General features: G+C 41.2%; 1 protein-coding gene across 1 annotated transcript in view; it reads right to left on the bottom strand.

Annotated features, from left to right (window-relative positions):
• The window catches only part of trim33 (tripartite motif containing 33), an 86,798-nt gene that overhangs the window by 35,554 nt on the left and 32,462 nt on the right, over window positions 1–18,782 (bottom strand). The window contains exons 5-12 of the mRNA XM_055654427.1: window positions 16,695–16,811; window positions 14,457–14,571; window positions 14,225–14,371; window positions 10,546–10,663; window positions 9,875–10,128; window positions 9,123–9,302; window positions 4,698–4,898; window positions 1,685–1,829 (exon numbers count right to left, since the gene is read on the bottom strand). Of these exons, the coding sequence (XP_055510402.1) occupies window positions 1,685–1,829; window positions 4,698–4,898; window positions 9,123–9,302; window positions 9,875–10,128; window positions 10,546–10,663; window positions 14,225–14,371; window positions 14,457–14,571; window positions 16,695–16,811 (1,277 nt within the window). The remainder of the gene's footprint in view (window positions 1–1,684; window positions 1,830–4,697; window positions 4,899–9,122; window positions 9,303–9,874; window positions 10,129–10,545; window positions 10,664–14,224; window positions 14,372–14,456; window positions 14,572–16,694; window positions 16,812–18,782) is intronic.

The following is an 18,782-nucleotide window of genomic DNA, read 5'->3' as shown; positions in this document are numbered from 1 at the left end:
TAATTGTGAAGTGGAAGGAAAATGATACATGGTTTTCAAATTATTTTACAAATAAAAAACTGAAAAGTGTGGCGTGCAAAAGTATTCAGCCCCCCTGAGTCAATACTTTGTAGAACCACCTTTCGCTGCAATTACAGCTGCAAGTCTTTTGGGGTATGTCTCTACCAGCTTTGCACATCTAGAGACTGACATTTTTGCCCATTCTTCTTTGCAAAATAGCTCAAGCTCAGTCAGATTGGATGGAGAGCATCTGTGAACAGCAATTTTCAAGTCTTGCCAGAGATTCTCAATTGGATTTAGGTCTGGACTTTGACTGGGCCATTCTAACACATGAATATGCTTTGATCTAAACCATTCCATTGTAGCTCTGGCTGTATGTTTAGGGTCGTTGTCCTGCTGGAAGGTGAACCTCCGCCCCAGTCTCAAGTCTTCTGCAGACTATAATAGGTTTTCTTCCAAGATTGCCCTGTATTTGGCTCCATCCATCTTCCCATCAACTCTGACCAGCTTCCCTGTCCCTGCTGAAGAAAAGCATCCCCACAGCATGATGCTGCCACCACCATGTTTCACAGTGGGGATGGTGTGTTCAGGGTGATGTGCAGTGTTAGTTTTCCGCCACACATAGCGTTTTGCATTTAGGCCAAAAACTTCAATTTTGGTCTCATCTGACCAGAGCACCTTCCTCCACATGTTTGCTGTGTCCTCCACATGGCTTGTGGCAAACTGTAAACGGGACTTCTTATGGCTTTTTTTTCAACAATGGTTTTCTTCTTGCTACTCTTCCATAACGGCCCGATTTGTGGAGTGCACGACTAATAGTTGTCCTGTGGACAGATTCTCCCACCTGAGCTGTGGATCTCTGCAGCTCCTCCAGAGTTACCATGGGCCTCTTAGCTGCCCGTCTGTTTAGGTGGACGGCCATGTCTTGGTAGGTTTGCAGTTGTGCCATACTCTTTCCATTTTCGGATGATGGATTGAACAGTGCTCCGTGAGATGTTCAAAGCTTGGAACATTTTTTTTATAACCTAACCCCGTTTTAAACTTCTCCACAACTTTATCCCTGACCTGTCTGGTGTGTTCCTTGGGCTTCATGATGCTGTTTGTTCACTAATGTTCTCTAACAAACCTCTGAGGCCTTCACAGAACAGACGTATTTATACTGAGATTAGATTACACACAAGTGGACTCTATTTACTAATTAGGTGACTTCTGAAGGCAATTAGTTGCATTGGATTTTATTTAGGGGTATCAGAGTAAAGGGGGCTGAATACTTTTGCATGCCACACTTTTCAGTTTTTTATTTGTAAAAAAATTTGAAAACCATGTATCATTTTCCTTCCATTTCACAATTATGCGCCACTTTGTGTTGGTCTATCACAAAAAATCCCAATAAAATACATTTACGTTGTGGTTGTAACGTGACAAAATGTGGAAAAGTTCAAGGGGTATGAATACTATTGCAAGCCATTGTACCTAATCCTCTTTTGAAACTACCAAGTCTCTTCCACCACCTTGTTTTCTAGGCAGAGTATTCCAATATGCATGTAATAATTAACAAATTAGATATTACATTCCTATTATTATTTCCAAAATACTAAGTTCCATTTAATTTGAAAAAAATGTAAATATCGTTTTTTCCAGTTCCAGGTTCAGTTTGTCCATTTCAAGCATTCTATTTCCTTACTTGCTGGTCCAGGGGATGGTGCTGAGGGTCCAGGTGATGGATTTGAACTCGAGGAAGATGGAGGTAGTGGTGGGGGGTGGTGGTGACTCTCCAAGATAAATCTACTCAAAAGATTATCCAAGGTACTCGATCCAGCATCATCCAGCTGTGTACAGAATATTAAACAAATAAGCAAATGAGTAATTATTTTTCAATTGTGTACTACATAGGTAGTACACAATTCAAGCTGCTATTGTGAACAGTGGGCAAAGATCAGTCAGTCTTCACTGATTGATTAAGCATTTACCTTTAATTAATATTAGTAGGTATGTTACAAAACCTACCTGAATCGTGGCTGAGCATCTGCCCTACCCCGTGTGTGTGATTTTGGCGCTGTTTAGAGGGGGCGGGTTTAAAACGCGATTTTTACTAGGCTGTTCCAATCGAAAATGTTCAGCCTAGTAAATCATTAACGGAAAATCGCTGAAAGACCCCGTCGCAAAAGGTATTATTAGTTTTTATGGCCTTGTATAATATTTATAGTAGTTTAAAAATCACTCTCTCACTCCGCAACCTCTCGCAGCCCCAGGGTTTTAAAAAGCAAACAATTAAAGGTATGTACCTTATTTTTACATTAAATGGGGCTTGTTATTAACCCTGTGTATAAAGTTTTCTACAGCGAGTAGTTCATTTTGGGCTCTTTATATCCCGCAGTATTTTTCTGGGCACTTGAGGGCACAAATCCAGCGCAATGTGAACGTTCTAAACCAGCGCGTTCACAGGAACCCACTAGAAAGCAGATTTAAATTGACTTTAATTTACAGCAAATGAACACAAAATTCCTTCCATTTGGCCTATAAATTGATGTAAATGAGATTTAAAAATCATGTTTTATTGTGAATTATTTGTGAATATTATTTGGACACTTGGGCTATTTAAAAATGTTAATCATTTATTAAGAAATGGATAGATGTTAAGATCTAGTGATTGAAGTTTGAAATTAGCTACAATTGGGTAACTAACTAATTATATGCTTTAATTTCAGGTCATCCAAGTAAGATTATTTTATATTTGTTTCAGAATGGTTCAATCTATGATAACTGAAAATTTCATTCAGTTCTCTTAATTTTTAAGAAGGTTATGGGCTTTTGACTGTCCACGATCACAGCTTTTTTGTTATGTCCATAGAAAATCAATAGGGAACAAGATGCTAATTTCCGAGTATGAAAATGGCCGTAACGTTTTTTATTACTTGAGATATGAAAGTGAATTAGGTGTCAAATTAAACTTATTGTTATGCTTTATCTGATGGGATAAATTGCAGACTTGATTTTTTAAATCTCAAAATTTTGTAACATTGCTAATATTAGGATTTCCATTGACAGCAGTGGTTGGTTAAATTCTAAAAAATACTTGTGCATTCAGTGAACAGACACGGATGTGACCATTATTGGGTCATGAACTGAAGAGGAAACAAAATGCTCGCTAAATCATAAACATTTACAGGGTGAAAATTCAAGGAGACTTGGGGGTCTAGATAGAGAGAAGAATGTAAAGAAAATCACAAACAAGTGATGAAAACATAGTAAACTAGAAGGGAGGAATTCTGTTGCTGCAATTCAAGACCATGGCAGACCGCAGACCACACACACACACAAGACCATGGCAGACCGCGCGCACACACACACAACTGAGCGCAGTTCTAGGAACCACTTTTCTTATCTTATTATCACAAAATAGATTACCCCACTCCGATCACAACCGTGTCCGATCACCTGATTAACAGGAATGCAAAATTAATATAGGAATAATTAAGTTTAATATGGAGATGTATCCTATCACAACCAGACAGTCCTGAGCCACTATCCATCTCATTGGTGACCCCCAGACCACCTTTGATTGGTCTTTACCTTGTACGTTATTCCAATACCATGTATCTGTACACTGTAAATGGCTCGATTGTAATCATATAATGTCTTTCCGCTGACTGGTTAGCAAGAAACAAGTTTTTCACTGTACCTCGGTACACGTGACAATAAACTAAACTGACTGGAAAACATTAATTTCCTGGGTGAGATATTGAAAGACTATAAACCCCCAAACCTGACAACAACTGCACCCAATTGGACATACTGGCCCTTTAAGAGTTCAGAGTAGACTCAGATACCTGGAGACCAATTGTAATAAAAAAAGAACTGCAGATTCTGGTTTATACCAAAGAGGCAAACAATGGAGTAATTCAATGGGTTAGGCAGCATTTCTGGAAAAAATGGATAGGTGACGTTTCAGGCTGGGACCCTTCTTCAGAAGCAGGGACATTTTGTTATCTGAAGAAGGGTCCCAACCCGAAATGTCATCTACCCATTCCTCCAGAAAAATCCAATAGGAGGAACTGTTCTACCCAATGAATAACAAGAATATGGTACATGCTACAGCAAGGAAGATTTGAGATAAATACTAAAGACAGTATAGCTAGATGAACTCACAGGGGAGAAGAATAAAATGATGATGATGATGATGATGATGATACCAGATGACATGAAGATTGCTGCAGTTGTGGACCTTGGCCACTTAATGACCCTTAATAACATTAATAGTCATAGTCATAGAGTCTGGAAACAGGCCCTTCAGCCCAACTTGCCCACACCGGCCAAGATGTCCCAGCTACACTAGCCCCACCTGACTGTGTTTGCTCCATTTCCCTCCAAACCTGTCCTATCTATGTACCTGTCTAACAGTTTCTTAAATTTTGGGATAGTCCCTCCATATAAACCATGAAGTTCTTCCTCTTCCACAAAAATGAAACAGCAAGCAAATTACTAACTTGATCTTAATAATAAATTGAGCATAATTGTAGCTTTCCTAATATTTCAGATTAATAGGTTAAAGTCATAATTAAGGTTCTATAAAGGAGGAGGAAAAAGGAAGCAAAAGGTAATTTCCTGCATTTGTTGTTGACTACGCATTTATTATCTGATATTGTTACAAATCAAAATAGCAGAAAAGGCTATTAATTCAAAACAATGGTACTGACCTGAATGGGCGGGATATCTGGAAGTGGAGGAAGATTTTCCGGGTTTGTGACTGAAGGAATCAGCTCTATTGTAGCAACTGTGGGACTGGTGGGCCCGCGGTTTGCACCTGCCAAAGTAGCTGTTGTAGGACTGGTCGGATTTGGGATGCTGTTGTGGACAGATGCTGCCGAAAATGGCCCAGACTGGCCAGGATTTGCATGCTGTCACAAAAACAAATGAGGTTAGATTAAAATTTCTCATCGTTATCTTTATTTGCTATAATTCTACCATTTACAGAAGATAGAAAGTACTGGTAATAAACACACAGAATTTACATTAAAAAATTATATGAATATTTGCATAATATGATCAGATGAGGTTTACCTCATGAATGCCATAAATTAGGCTTTTGAATACTATTCACAGCACACATTATTCTGACAATGCAGAACATTGCAAACTGCTGCTTTTGCTTTAGTTACTTGGGCATCTTTAGATTTTTAAAGATGTCTAAAGTTATTAAAAAATGTGTCTGCTTTGCTCATGAGGCCAATATTATTATTAACAATATTGTATAAGACTTGTGAGGTCACATTTACAATTTTGGTCACCCTGCTATAGGAAAGATGTTAGCTGGAAAGGGTGCAGAGAAGATTTACGAGGACATTGCCAGGATTCGAGGGCTTGAGCTCTTGGGAGAGGTTATACTTTATTTCTTCCACGGGAGGATGAGGGATGGGTGATCTTATAGAGGTGTATAAGACCATGAGAGGAATAGATAGTGTAAATGCACATATTTTACCCAGGTTCGGGAATCACAAATAAGAGCATAAGTTTACGGCGAGGGGGGGGGGGGGGGGGGGTTTGGGGAGAGATCTAATAGAAACCTGAGGGGCTCCTTTTAAAAATTAAAAAAAAATAAAAAAGTGGTGGTGTCAGAACGAGGTTCTGGAGATGGTAGTTGAGGCACGTACTATCACAGTGTTTAAAAATCATTTAGAGGGGTACATGGATTGGATAAGTTTAGAAGGATATGGGCCAAATGCAGTTTGGTGGGACCAGTGTAGATGGAGTAGGCTGGTCAGCATGAGCAAGATCCCAATTGAAATTGGCGCTGAGGCATTGCTTTGACTTTTGGCAAAGTTGTCACAGATTGAAATATAAATAAATACAAAATAATAAACAGCACAAAACCTCAAATTAATAAACACAAATTCAGAGCAGCAGGACATTTCACCATTCAATGTAACCATGGTTGATTTGCTCACATGCCAGTTACCTAGCACTCAACCATGATTTTCAAAAATGGAACTATATCCTCCATTTATCTCCAGAAATCTAACATCTGCAACCCTCTAGAATAGAGAATTCTGGAAATGATTCACCAACACCTACAATAAGAAATTCCAACTGTTTGTTACCTTGCCCCCTTGTTCAAGACTCCCCCACTTGTAGAAACATTTCAAGTTCAATGCCATGTACCCCATGGGATTTTGTGTTTCAAAAGTATGTCAAAAATATTGCAATGCCTCTTGTACCCTAATTTGCAAGTCAGGTTGGATGCAGAGCAATTCTGGAAATGATTCACCAACTTGATCAAAATGATCCATACCCCCTGGCCCTTGTGGCTAAAGGGATCAGGGGGTATGGAGAGAAGGTAGGTACAGGATACCGAGTTGGATGATCAGCCATGATCATATTGAATGGCGGTGCTGGCTCAAAGGGCCGAATGGCCTACTCCTGCACCTATTTTCTATGTTTCTATGTTAATCTCAGTTCTGACCCCGTCACTGAATGCCAGTTTGGCGAACTGCTAGATTCATTCCTCATCCTAAACATACCAGGAAGATCCAGACATTCTGTTTGTGTGCAATCTCTGTGCCATTTTGGCTTGACAGTGGTGCTGCAGCTGGTAGAGCTGCTACCTCACAGCAAAAGAGACTGGGGGCTCAATCCTGACCAAGGGTGCTGTCTGTTCAGTTTGCACATTTCCCGTTAGTGTGAGAGGTTCCTTTGGGCGCTCCGGCTTCCTCTCACATCCCAAATACGTGCAGATCTGTAGGTTAATTGGCCTCTGTAAACTGCCCCAAGTATATAGGCCGTGGATACAAAAGTGGGATAACATAGAACTATGGGTGTGAATGGTCGACATGGACTCAATGGGTCAGACAGCATCTCTGGAGAACATGAATAGGTGATGTTTCGGGTCTGGTCCCTTCTTTAGAGGAGAGGTATTCTGTGGGGAGTGGGATCAATGGTGGCGGAGCCCGATCAGAAGCTATAGCAAGAGGCTTGCGTGGAGTAAATCTACACAATCCTTCTAATGTCTACATGTCTACTGAGACGAGGAAACACTTTTTCACCCAGAGAGTTGTGAATCTGCGGAATTCTCTGCCACAGAAGGCAGTGGAGGCCAATTCACTCTATGTTTTCAAGTTAGATTTCTCTTAGGGTTAGAGGAATCAAGGGATATGGGGAAAATGTAGGAACGGGGTACCTATTTTAGATGATCAGCCATGATTATATTGAATGGCGGTGCTGGCTCGAAGGGCCGAACGGCCTACTCTTGCGCCTATTTTTCTATATTATTAGAATAGAATGCATTTATTGTCATTCAAACCTAGGTTTGAACAAAATATAATTTCTACAGTTTTTTACATTACAAGACAATCCAAGACCCACACTTAATACAGTTTACATAAACATCCATCACAGTGAGTCTCCAACATCTCCTCACTGTGATGGAAGGCAAAGTCTTTATCTCTACCCTTTGTTCCTACTCCCATGGTCCAGCAGTCCAACTGCAGTGTCGAGGCGAACTGGGGCTCCGATGTTAAAGCCCCCGGCGGGCGATGGTAAGTCCCGAGGCAGTTTAAGCCACGCCGGGCGATGTTAGGCTCCATGTCCTTTAAACCCGCGATTCCAGCGGGAGAAGTCGCCGTTGCAGAGCTCGGAAAAGCGGTCTCCCACCAGGGACTTGGAGCTCCCGATGTTCCTGTTCACCGGGTCTGCGGCCGGTGCCTCCGAACTCCAAAGTCGGGTCGCAGCCACACGCCACCACAGCTCTTCCCGCTCCGAAGTTGGCCAGCTCCGCGATCTCAGTTCCGCAGGCTCTGCAACTGGAGCCCCCAGGTTAGTCCCGGCCGGAGGTCGCCGCCGGCTCCACGATGTTAGGCCCAACGACATCCGAGACCCGACAGGGAATAGTCGGGTCCCCGCACAGGGAAGAGATTTAAAAAGGTTTCCCCCACAGCCCCCCCACATATAGACAACTATAAAAAAAATAATAAAAACTAACTCAAGACATACATTTAACAAGACAAAAATTAAAAAAGACAGACGACTGTAGTCGAGCCGCTTCCGTTAGGCGCCGCCACACCCACTAATTTTTGGAAAGCAATTGACGTCAATTTAAAGGTTTATGTCCACTTTATTGTTAAATTTTCTTTTTTTTTTAAAGCAATAATAAAACTTTAAAAAAAAAATTCTCACTTGAATATAAAGTGTTATATTTAATCAAATAATTGACTGTTGTTAAGACTGCAATCAATGGGCGTAAGGGCAGAAGGGGCATATCCAACTATACTTCCTTGGCACTGCACAGAAATGACAGTTCTAATTACATATTTAATTAGGAATGCGGCTTGAACCCATAAACATTTAGTACAGGATCAAAAGGCAAGACTAATACTTAAAGACTTAGGTTGTTCTCACAATGATCCAAGAGTTTGACAAAATGTCAATTTTCATTTAGCAGTGGATTTTAAATGTGAAGCTTTCACAACAGTGATAATGTGCCAAAAATAAAATTGTAATACTAAAATCACAATTAATTCGATTTCATTGTCAAGGGTTTGATGACATTAAGGAATATTTAAATTTGTTAAAACAAACTACAACATAGAAGGCATCCTATCAGGAGGCATCATAGCTTGTTTTGGCAACTGCACTGCCAATGCAGCAATAATTGCAGCGTTATGGTCGCAGCTCAGAAAATCACACAAACTGGCCTCCCTCCATTTACTATTTACACCAGCAGCCAACATAATCAAGGGTCATTCACATCCCAGTCTTTCGCACCTCAGGCAGTTGATAGAAAAGGTTGAAACCATGTACCACAAGATTGAAGTCTAGCTTCTTCCCTGCTGTTAAGATTCTTGAATAGACCTTTCACAAGCCAAGTATGCATCTCCATTCCCAACCCATCTTGTTGCAGCCCTTGCACATTTTTAAATCTACATTGTCTCTGTGGCTTTAACAGCATATTCTGCAACCTGTTCCCTTTCTTTTTACACTAACCATTGTTCTTTTATATGGTTTTGATTGTAATCATGAATTTACGTTTACCTGGATAGCACATAAAACAAGGTATTTCCTCTGTATCTCAGTACACATGACAATAATAAAATAATGCCAAATTGTGAGTTTATAGATGATTGTTTTACCTGCCGTGATATCTGAGACATCATTGGGTACTGATGGCCATTGTGTCGAGACATCCCAGCCATGCGAGCAGCATTCTGTGCCATTCTCATCTGATGGGCTTGATGAGCCTGATGGGCTTGAAGCGCAGCACCATTCAAACTCCCTCTCTGCATGGCTTGCATGCTAATCAAACGTGGAGGCTAAAAGGATAAATTGAATCAATCTACTCTTGGATTTAAACTGCATAATAAAATAATTGCCATAAATGTTGATGTTGTACACTCATTCACGTCAAAGGAGGCTTTGATGTAGATTAAATTGGGAACTAATAAAAAAAATACACCTTCAAGTGCCTTAAATACAATTACCCCTTACTTTACTGGACTTGCATTGTTTATATTTTGCTACTGTATACTTAAAATAGTTACACTGGAATCCTTCAACAAGAATTGATCTGATAGTAAAAACCCTAGGGTGCAATATGTCTAAATAGTGGTCTTTTATTTGGTATTTTCGATTCATCTGGGCAATATCCAACAAATCTTCATTCCCCCCCCCCCCCCCCCCCCCATAGCAAAATTTAATTAAAAACACTGGTCAATTAGATTTCTAATGTATGACTATTTATGGACATATTAACAATGAATATCTCATATTGCATTAGTGTAGTATAATATTCATATTTGTTATACGCTTCCATTGTTCGTAATGTTTACAAATCTCTTTTCATGATAAATTGGCTACATTTCAATAATATGACCTGTTGAGGTACCTGCTGTTGCACCATCTGCGGTACTGTAGTCCTGGGATGTTGTCCTACTGGGTGGCTCATTCTCATCTGTTGCATCTGCTGCTGCTTCTGTGCAAATTGCTGCTGCATATGTTGTAGGCGTAGCTGTGCAAGGTTAATCTGACCCTGAGGTTTCCCCCCAGCTTGTCCTTGGGTTTGGGTTTGGGAACTGTGCCCAATAACTACATTGGGAGCATAACCCGGAGGGTTCGGCTTGTTTTCAATCACAAGATTACCTAGTTTTTAGAAAATAAAAATCTTTCATATTAATTTTTTATTTGTTCTTGATCATGGTGCATCAATAAAATGATCAATTTCTTGGGTTAGTCCTTGATTCCAAAAGTCTCTATGGACACATTTCAGGTTTCAGTAAAGTAGCAAAGTAAAAGAAATAATCTAAAACTGTGGGGGATGTATTCTGTTTAATAGGAACAAACCAGGAAATTATTTAAAACAACATTCACAAATATTTCAGCAATTAAGCTTTTTAAACAGTGTACATTTTGATTTCTGGTGATAGGGGGATTACATGGTGCACTTGCTTTATGTGAGAGGAAACAAGGAAAAGTTTGAAGATGGAGAGGACAGAAGTGATTAACAATCTAAAGGCCAGAAGTACATTTCTTAACTGGTTAATTTTATTAATGCCTTACCTAGATTTACCACATTTTTTGCCCAGAAGGTAGGGTCACAATGAAAGCGCATTCCACCATTAGCAGCTGGAACAGGGTCACAACGTGCTCGAAGAATATGGCGCAACTGAAAGGTAATCTGAAAAACAAACATTTGCAACCATTTTATAATTTTTCACTGCTTTTCCGGCAACTGGTGATCCAGCACCACCTTTAACTGGGAAACATTATGAATGCACACATAAATAACAAAGTACTGACAGTAATCTGTACATCATACTTTAACGTCAACAGTCTGACTATTCAATTACTTCATGCAAAGTAAAGCAGTCTACAGATTTACACTGAGTTTCACCGCTAGTCTGCCTTTCAGCTGCCCTTCCATATATAGTGCAAAAACAAACAATAGTACACGAGATTACAGGACCCAGTAGTACGAAAGATCTTTTGTCAGGGGTTCCTGTGCTGTGTATATTTTAAAACATTTAGAGAATCTAAAGGTAATTAATATTGCAAATTAAAAGACAAATTAGAACATTTACAATGGATTATGGACACAATTCTACAATCTGGTACTTAAAAGTATGGCTGTTCAATAATAGAGATAAAACAGAACCGTACATCAGAGGAATGGGTTTTTCAGCCCGCAAAACCTTCCGAGTGTTTCCCAATCAGAGCCTTGGATGAACTCTGAGATCCGCACTCTTCTGAAGACCAGACACCGGGCATTCATGTCTGATGATACAGTGGTCTACAAGAAGTCCAGATACAACCTTGGTAAGGCCATCAAAAAGGGGGACCTGCTCCAAGCTGGAGGATGAGACAGATGTTCGGCAGCTGTGGCGGGGCCTGAATGTAATCGCTTCCTACAAGGCGAAATCAGGAGGTAGCTCGAATATCGGCGAAACATCACTCCCTGACGAGCTCAATGCGTTTTACGCACACTTTGATAGGGTGAACACTGATGTGCCTTCTCAAGCCCCCATTCGCTGTGATGGTATTTAAGTCTCAGTCACAGAGGCCGACGTCAGAAAATCCTTCAGAGGGGTGAACCCTCGAAAAGCACCTGGACCTGATGGTATACCTGGTCGTGTTCTAAAAACCTGTGCGGACCAACTGGCTGGAGTTTTTACGGACATTTTCAACCTCTCACGTCTGAGGTCTGACGTTCCCACCTGCTTTAAAAGGGAATCAATTATACCAGTGCCCAAGAAGAGCAAGGTGATGTGCCTCAATGACTATCGACCAGTGGCACTAACGTCGGTGGTGATGAAGTGCTTTGCGAGGTTGATCATGGCGCAAATCAATTCCTACCTCGACAAAAACCTGGACCCACTGCAGTTTGCCTACCGCCACAACAGATCAACGGTGGATGCGATCTCACTGGCTCTCCACTCCGCTCTGGACCACTTGGACAACAAAAACTCATGTCAGGCTGTTATTCATTGATTACAGCTCGGCATTTAATACTATCATCCCCTCCAAGCTGGTTACCAAGCTCTCAGATCTGGGTCTCTGCACATCCCTCTGCAATTGGACCCTCGACTTCCTCATCCACAGACCATAGACTGTTCGTATTGGTGGAAATGTGTCAGCCTCAATAACAATCAGCACGGGAGCACCTCAAGGCTGCGTGCTCAGCCCCCTGCTGTACTCACTCTATACTCATGACTGCGTAGCCGGTCATAGTGCAACCTCCATCATCAAGTTCGCTGAAGACACCACTGTTGTGGGACGTATCACTGATGGGGACGAGTCAGAGTATAGAAGAGAGATCGACCGACTGACCAAATGGTGCCGCCAGCACAATAACCTGGCCCTCAGCACCAACAAAACCAAGGAACTGATTGTGGACTTTGGAAGGGGTAGGACGGGGACCCCCAGTCCCGTTTATATCAACGGGTTGATGGTGGAGAGGGTCAAGAGCTTCAAATTCCTGGGCGTGCATATTTCTGAAGATCTCTTCTGGTCCGTGAACACTGATACAATTATAAAGAACGCGCATCAGCACCTCTACTTCCCGAGAAGATTACGGAGAGTCAGTATGTCAAGGAGAACTCTAACTTATACAGGTGCATAGTAGAGAGCATGCTGACCGGTTGCATCGTGGCTTGGTTCAGTAATTTGAGCGCCCAGGAGTGGAAAAGAGTACAAAAAGTAGTAAACACTGACCAGTCCATCATCAGCTCTGACCATTAACTCTGAACATTAATAGTCCATTATCTGTCTATTTGCACTTTATCTGCTTATTTATTCATGTGTGTATATTTATATAATGGTATATTGACACACTGATGTGTTCTGTATTCATGCCTACTATATCCTGTTGTGCTGAAGCAAAGTAAGAATTTCATTGTCCTATCTGGGACACATGACAATAAACTCTTGAATCTTGAATGTCTGCCAACCATGGTGCCAAATTAAACTAATCAAATCTGCCTGCACATGATCCTTACCAATTAATTATCTGCGTGTTCATGTGCCTGTCTAAATATTTCAACAGTAATTTTCGTATCTTCTTCCACCATCACCATTTGCAGCACGTTCCAAGCATCCACTGTGACGATAACCTGCCTTGCACATCTTCTTTAATCTTTTCCCCCCTCAATTAAACCTATGCCCTGAGATTTGACCTGGTAAAGAACAGACTACCGTATCAATACTTTTTATAAACTTTATCAGATTTCTTCTTCTGCCTCCATCGCTCCACAGAAAACAATCCAAGTTGCAGTTGAGTTTGAGTTGAGTTTAATGTCAAGTGGCACAGTGAAGAGCTTTTGTTGCAGGCTAACCAGTCAGCAGAAAGGCAATACATAATTACAATCGAGCAATCCACAGCGTACAGATATATGATCAAGAGAATAATGTGAATAAAGTTTAGTGCAAGATAAAGTCCAGTCTAAGGGTCTTCAATGAGGTAGATAGTAGCTCAGGACTGCTCTCCAGTTGTTGGTAGGATGGTCCAGTTGCCTGGGGATTTAGGTGGGATGGGATGATTGAACAAGGAGTCACGGAGGGAGCAATCTCTGCAGAAGGCGGAGAGGGGTGGGAAGATGTCACTGGTGTTGGGATCACATTGGAGGTGCCAGAAATGTAGGAAAATTGTTGGATGTGGATGCTGGTGGGGTGAAAGGCAATGATCAGGGGATCTCCATCCTTGTTCGTCTGGGGGAAGAGGAAGGGGAAGCGACAGTAGAACTACAGGGGTAAGGGTGAGACCAAATGAATTAATGTGGCTGGTTGAATCCGATTATGCTTTATGCCTGTAGTGTGCTGCTAATAGCAGAACTGAGAGACATGCGCAGCAGACCAGACTAAATTGTAGAGAAAAAAAAAGCCAAAACTACAGATGGATGATTGGCAGAAGTGGCCAGTTCTGAGAGACAGAAAGAATAACGCTCTTCAATCACATTCCTTCCATTATTCATAATTCTATGACATTTCTAAACAACTTATTTTAAATGATTTACATAATTTACTCACTAGTAGCATTAATTTTCATTCTCCATTCCCAGAATTACACAGAATGTTACAGCACAAAAGCATACAATTCCTGCTAATCGGTACAAGCATCTTCAATAATACTTCAGATTTTCAGATCAACTGGTCATAATACAGAGATTTTAGTTTTTCACAGAACATTATCTTTTCAACCCAGATGCAATGTGGATGCAATATAACACAATTTCAACTGCCTTACCAGGCGCTTGCTGTACAGTAGTGCTGTACTGCTTCCACTGGAAATGGCCCACTTTGCAAAATTCATTACGTGCTCCACCTGCCTGGCAAGACTGGTAACATCCTGTTGCTGCTGCAGTAATTTTATCTGCCTTTCCTTCGTTACATTCTGCAGAAAAATAAGTAGTGAATTCTAGTCAAATTGAGCAAGAAGATAATCACAATATAAAGATTTACAAATATTTTCATCATACCTCTAATTGCTGCAACAGATTCTTGCCCTTCTTGTTTATCTCATTAATGAGAGTGAAGATTGCAACTTTAATGTCGTGCTCAACTTTCTTGTTCGTATCATTGACTTCATTTAACCTAAGAATATGGGGAAAAAAGTAATTTTACAAAGACATGACAAATCTTCAATGTTTTTTTCTTAAAATAGCACAAGAGTTTAGAATTGAGGTTGGACAGAACTATTTGTAAAGTACAAGTTTTAACAATTCTTCAGATTAAACAAAAAAGCAAATGATTTGAAGTTAAAATAATTACCTAATTCTAAGACTTAATTAACTAGTTAAATGACTACCCATCATTTGAGTATTTTAGGAGCTACCCATTTACCTTAAATATAATCATCACACCCAATTTGATATAGACCGTTGTCTGGAGGCAATCAAATGAACATTACATGTAAAATCACAAATCTTTGGTACATTTTCTTAGCATGCTTTACTAACTTCAGTCAGTCTGAAGGATTCCGTGCATTGAACAAATGCAAGTCAAATAATTTGCAACATTTTACAAGTATTTTTCTCCATCGTATTTTAATTTATTCCAACCTCCTGTAAAATCCCTTTCATTATTCTATTCCTTCAAATATGCCATTCAAAAGACATTACTGCAGCAGCGTCTTGCAACTGACTTTCCACATTCAAACACCACGCTGCAAATCATTTTTTCCTCACCTAAAATTTTGAAGAAAATTGTACTATGTACAAAATGAACTGATTACATTTAGTTACATTTTCTTACACAATCACTATATACCTTGGTCCTTTAAACCTGAAGTTCTACTAATCTTAGCCTTGAGCATAATCAATTATGAGCATCCATCATTACCCGAGGAAAAATTCTAAAGATATGACACTTAAAAAATCTTTTCACTTCAGTTCTAATTGAATTTGAACTAGTATAGACCCCATCCAAGAAACCGCTTTGCAACATTTACTCAATTCCCTTCAGATCTCTCAGTGAAATCACACTTCATTCCTATAAACTCCAGGGAGCACAGGTCAATCTTACTCGTTGTCCACAATAAATCATGCCCTCTCCATAGAATAAATTTAAAGAAACAATGCTAAAACCAACTCCCAGCAGAACCTCACAAAATTTAAAGCCATGTAAACAAAGTACTCCAAACAAGATCCCACAAAAGTTCTATAAATTTTCACTGCTTTTTCATCCAACTCATCAATTGCGAATTGCCCCAGAATTGCCTAATTCCCAAGGTATCCTACCAAAAACATTGTCTACATGCATATTATCTATTTATTGCTCTCCGTTTTGTCCTCAATCAATCTTTTCTCCATGGTAACCCGATCCTTCAAGTACTTATAAAATATTTCCCAATTATCAATTGACAGAGGACAGGTTGTAAGGCAAGGCTAGGAACACAACTAAGCATATGTGTATCAGCTCCACTGGCAGGAGACACAAGTGTTGATTGTAACCATAGGTAAAGATTCACCAAATGCAATATACCATTTCAGAGCTGAATAGTTATACATTAGTTGCCACGTTGTTCACAGCATTGACAAAAGTAATTAGGACCTAAAGCCCTGATTTACAGAATGGAGTGGATGCATCTCCAAATGGGCTAAAACCAGGGCGACTACAGTGATAAGCTGTAAACAAAGTAATCTGGTCAATAAGGGTGAGAACATAGACAAGAGAACCTAGATGAAAGAATAGATGGAGTTGTGAAATGTAAAGCAGGCGGGTCTGCTCAGCAGTTCAGGATGGGCATGTACCCCTCTCCAAGAGAAAAAAATAATAACTGAGTTAAGATTACGGATGGACGACTGACACAGACAGAGAAAACAACATACTAAACTCAATATTGGGTTCAGGAATGAGAGGTGGTGGAAGAGTGGCAAAGGGTACATTAAAAATCAAGTATTTCAGATGATATTGCCAAGGCAAATACAAACATTGATACAAAAAATAAAGAGCTGGGGAAGAAATGGCAGAACACATGACAGTGTCAGAGAACATAAATCAGTCCTGCATGCCACTGGCAGATTTGACACGAGATCCTTAATTTAGAAAAAAAGTAACCTTGCATTTGACTATAGAAATATGCAGCCAATCGGATGGAACAGAATGGTTCATCCTGAACTGCTGAAAGATATTCTAAGTATCAAGATCAAGATGACCTGCTTGAAATAAAAATGACAATATTTCAATAGGGTATAATCATGACCACAGTCCTCTACCTGTTTTGTACTTGACTAGCTGCATACTGTACATAATTCTTCTTTTCTTGAAGCTTGGCCATTAAAGTTTCAATAATAATTTTTTGGTTTTGAAACGCTTCTTCTAAAAATTGGTATCTGTGAAGGTAAAAGGGTAACATTTATTACTAAGATCATTCATGAGGGAGGGTGGAAAATAAACTCTTAAATTTGCTTAAAGGAGAGATATGCAGATAACCATATAACCATATAACCAGATCAGTTTTTTTTTAAAAATTCTAATGTTTAGATTTCTAATAATCTCATATTGAAAGCTATTATTTGAAAGGTACAATGTTGTAAACGTTCCTCTAACTGCAAGGAAAATAATGTTAACATTAAATAATGTACTCTTGGCTATGTAGAGAATATTTGCATTTCTGGACATTTTGCCCAAAATATCACTCACCCAATAAAGTAATTTTGTCATGCAGTTAGAATGCACAAACTAGATAAATTATTAATTCATCAATTTCCGTGGAGAGATGGACACAAAATGCTGCTGTTACTCAGCGGGACAGGCAGCATCTCTGGAGAGAAGGCACAAAATGCTGGAGTAACAGCAGGAGAGGCAGCATTCTCTGGAGAGAAGGACACAAAATGCTGGAGTAACTCAACAGGACAGGCAGCATCTCTGGAGATAAGTCTGAAGGGTCTCAATCCAAAACGTCACCCATTCCCAGCTGTGGCTCGCCTGCAGTCCGTCTGTTTTTTTTTCTTTTTTTTTGTTGTTCTTTTGTCCTGTTTAAGTTAATTTTATTTTTATTAGGTTGTGTATGTGTGTGGGTGGGGGGAAGAAACATGTTTTGGTCTCTTCCTTCGGGGGATGCGACTTCTCTTGTCGTATCCCCGTCTCAGTCTCCGCCAGCGCCGAGGTCTAATAGCGGAGCTGGCGGTCTCGGAGCTGGGGCAGCGTCAGCGGCCACCCGGCCATGGAGCTGGGGCAGCAGCCACCCGGCCTCAGAGCTGGGGAAGCCGCCACCCGGCCTCAGAGCTGGGGCAGGGGCAGCGGCCACCCGGCCTCAGAGCTGGGGAAGCCGCCACCCGGCCTCGGAGCTGGGGCAGGGGCAGCGGCCACCCGGCCTCAGAGCTGGGGAAGCCGCCACCCGGCCACCCGATCACGGGCCCAGTGGACGACATTGTCGGGAGCTTGCAAGTCACAGGTTGGTGACCTGTTCTCCGGAGCTCCCGTAACAACAGCTGCGTCCACTGGACTGGAGGGCGGCAGCTTTGACCACCACGGGCCGCGGAGTTGAACCGGCCCGTTCACGGAGCTCGGATTCAGCCGCGGGACTGACATTACTTACCATCGCCCGGCGGGGTCACAACATCTGAAGCCTGGATCGCCTCGGCGCAGAGGGAGAATAAGGGAAGAGACAAAGACTTAAGACTTTTGCCTTCCATCACAGTGAGGAGGTGCCTGGTTAATTTGTGTTTATTGTGTATTTTTGTCATTTTTACTATATGTAGGACTGCAAGGCAACAAAATTTCGTTCAGACCACAAGGTCTGAATGACAATAAAGGCTACTTTGACTTTCCTTCTCTCCAGAGATGCTACCAGACTCGCTGAGCTACTCCAGCATTGTTTCTAATCAATTTCAGTGGCGTTGGTAATGTAGTACAGGTGCACAACCTTTTATCCGGTGTTCCGGAAACCGAAAACCTCCGAAAACCGGCCATTTTTTCCAGGATGTCATCGGCACACCAAAGCTCGCGTTTGGCACCAAACTTGACCCGAAACGACCCACGGTCAACCCAGGTCTGTACTACTGTAGCGGCTGCCTCCTCCCCGGAGACCGGGGAGACACTTAAACATCTGTAAATCATTGCTTAAATGTTAGTCAGTTAGTTTGGAGGGCTTTTATGTGAAGGGGGGGGGGGGGTTGAAGGGGTAAACTTTAATTCTTAGTCCCCTACCTGGTCGGAGAGACGGGGAGCGGTCAATGCCTTACCGGGTCGCCGTGCAGTAAGCTCCGCAGCGCTGTGGCCGCTCAACTCCCAGCTGGGGCTGCGGGCGGCGCCGGTTGTAGCTCCGACCCCGGCAACTCTACCCCTGGCTGCGAGGCGCT

This window comes from Leucoraja erinacea, chromosome 24, assembly GCF_028641065.1.
Source record: "Leucoraja erinacea ecotype New England chromosome 24, Leri_hhj_1, whole genome shotgun sequence".
NCBI lineage: Eukaryota > Metazoa > Chordata > Chondrichthyes > Rajiformes > Rajidae > Leucoraja > Leucoraja erinaceus.
Note: the sequence above shows the minus strand (reverse complement) of the source record. Positions and strands in the feature narration are given on the sequence as shown.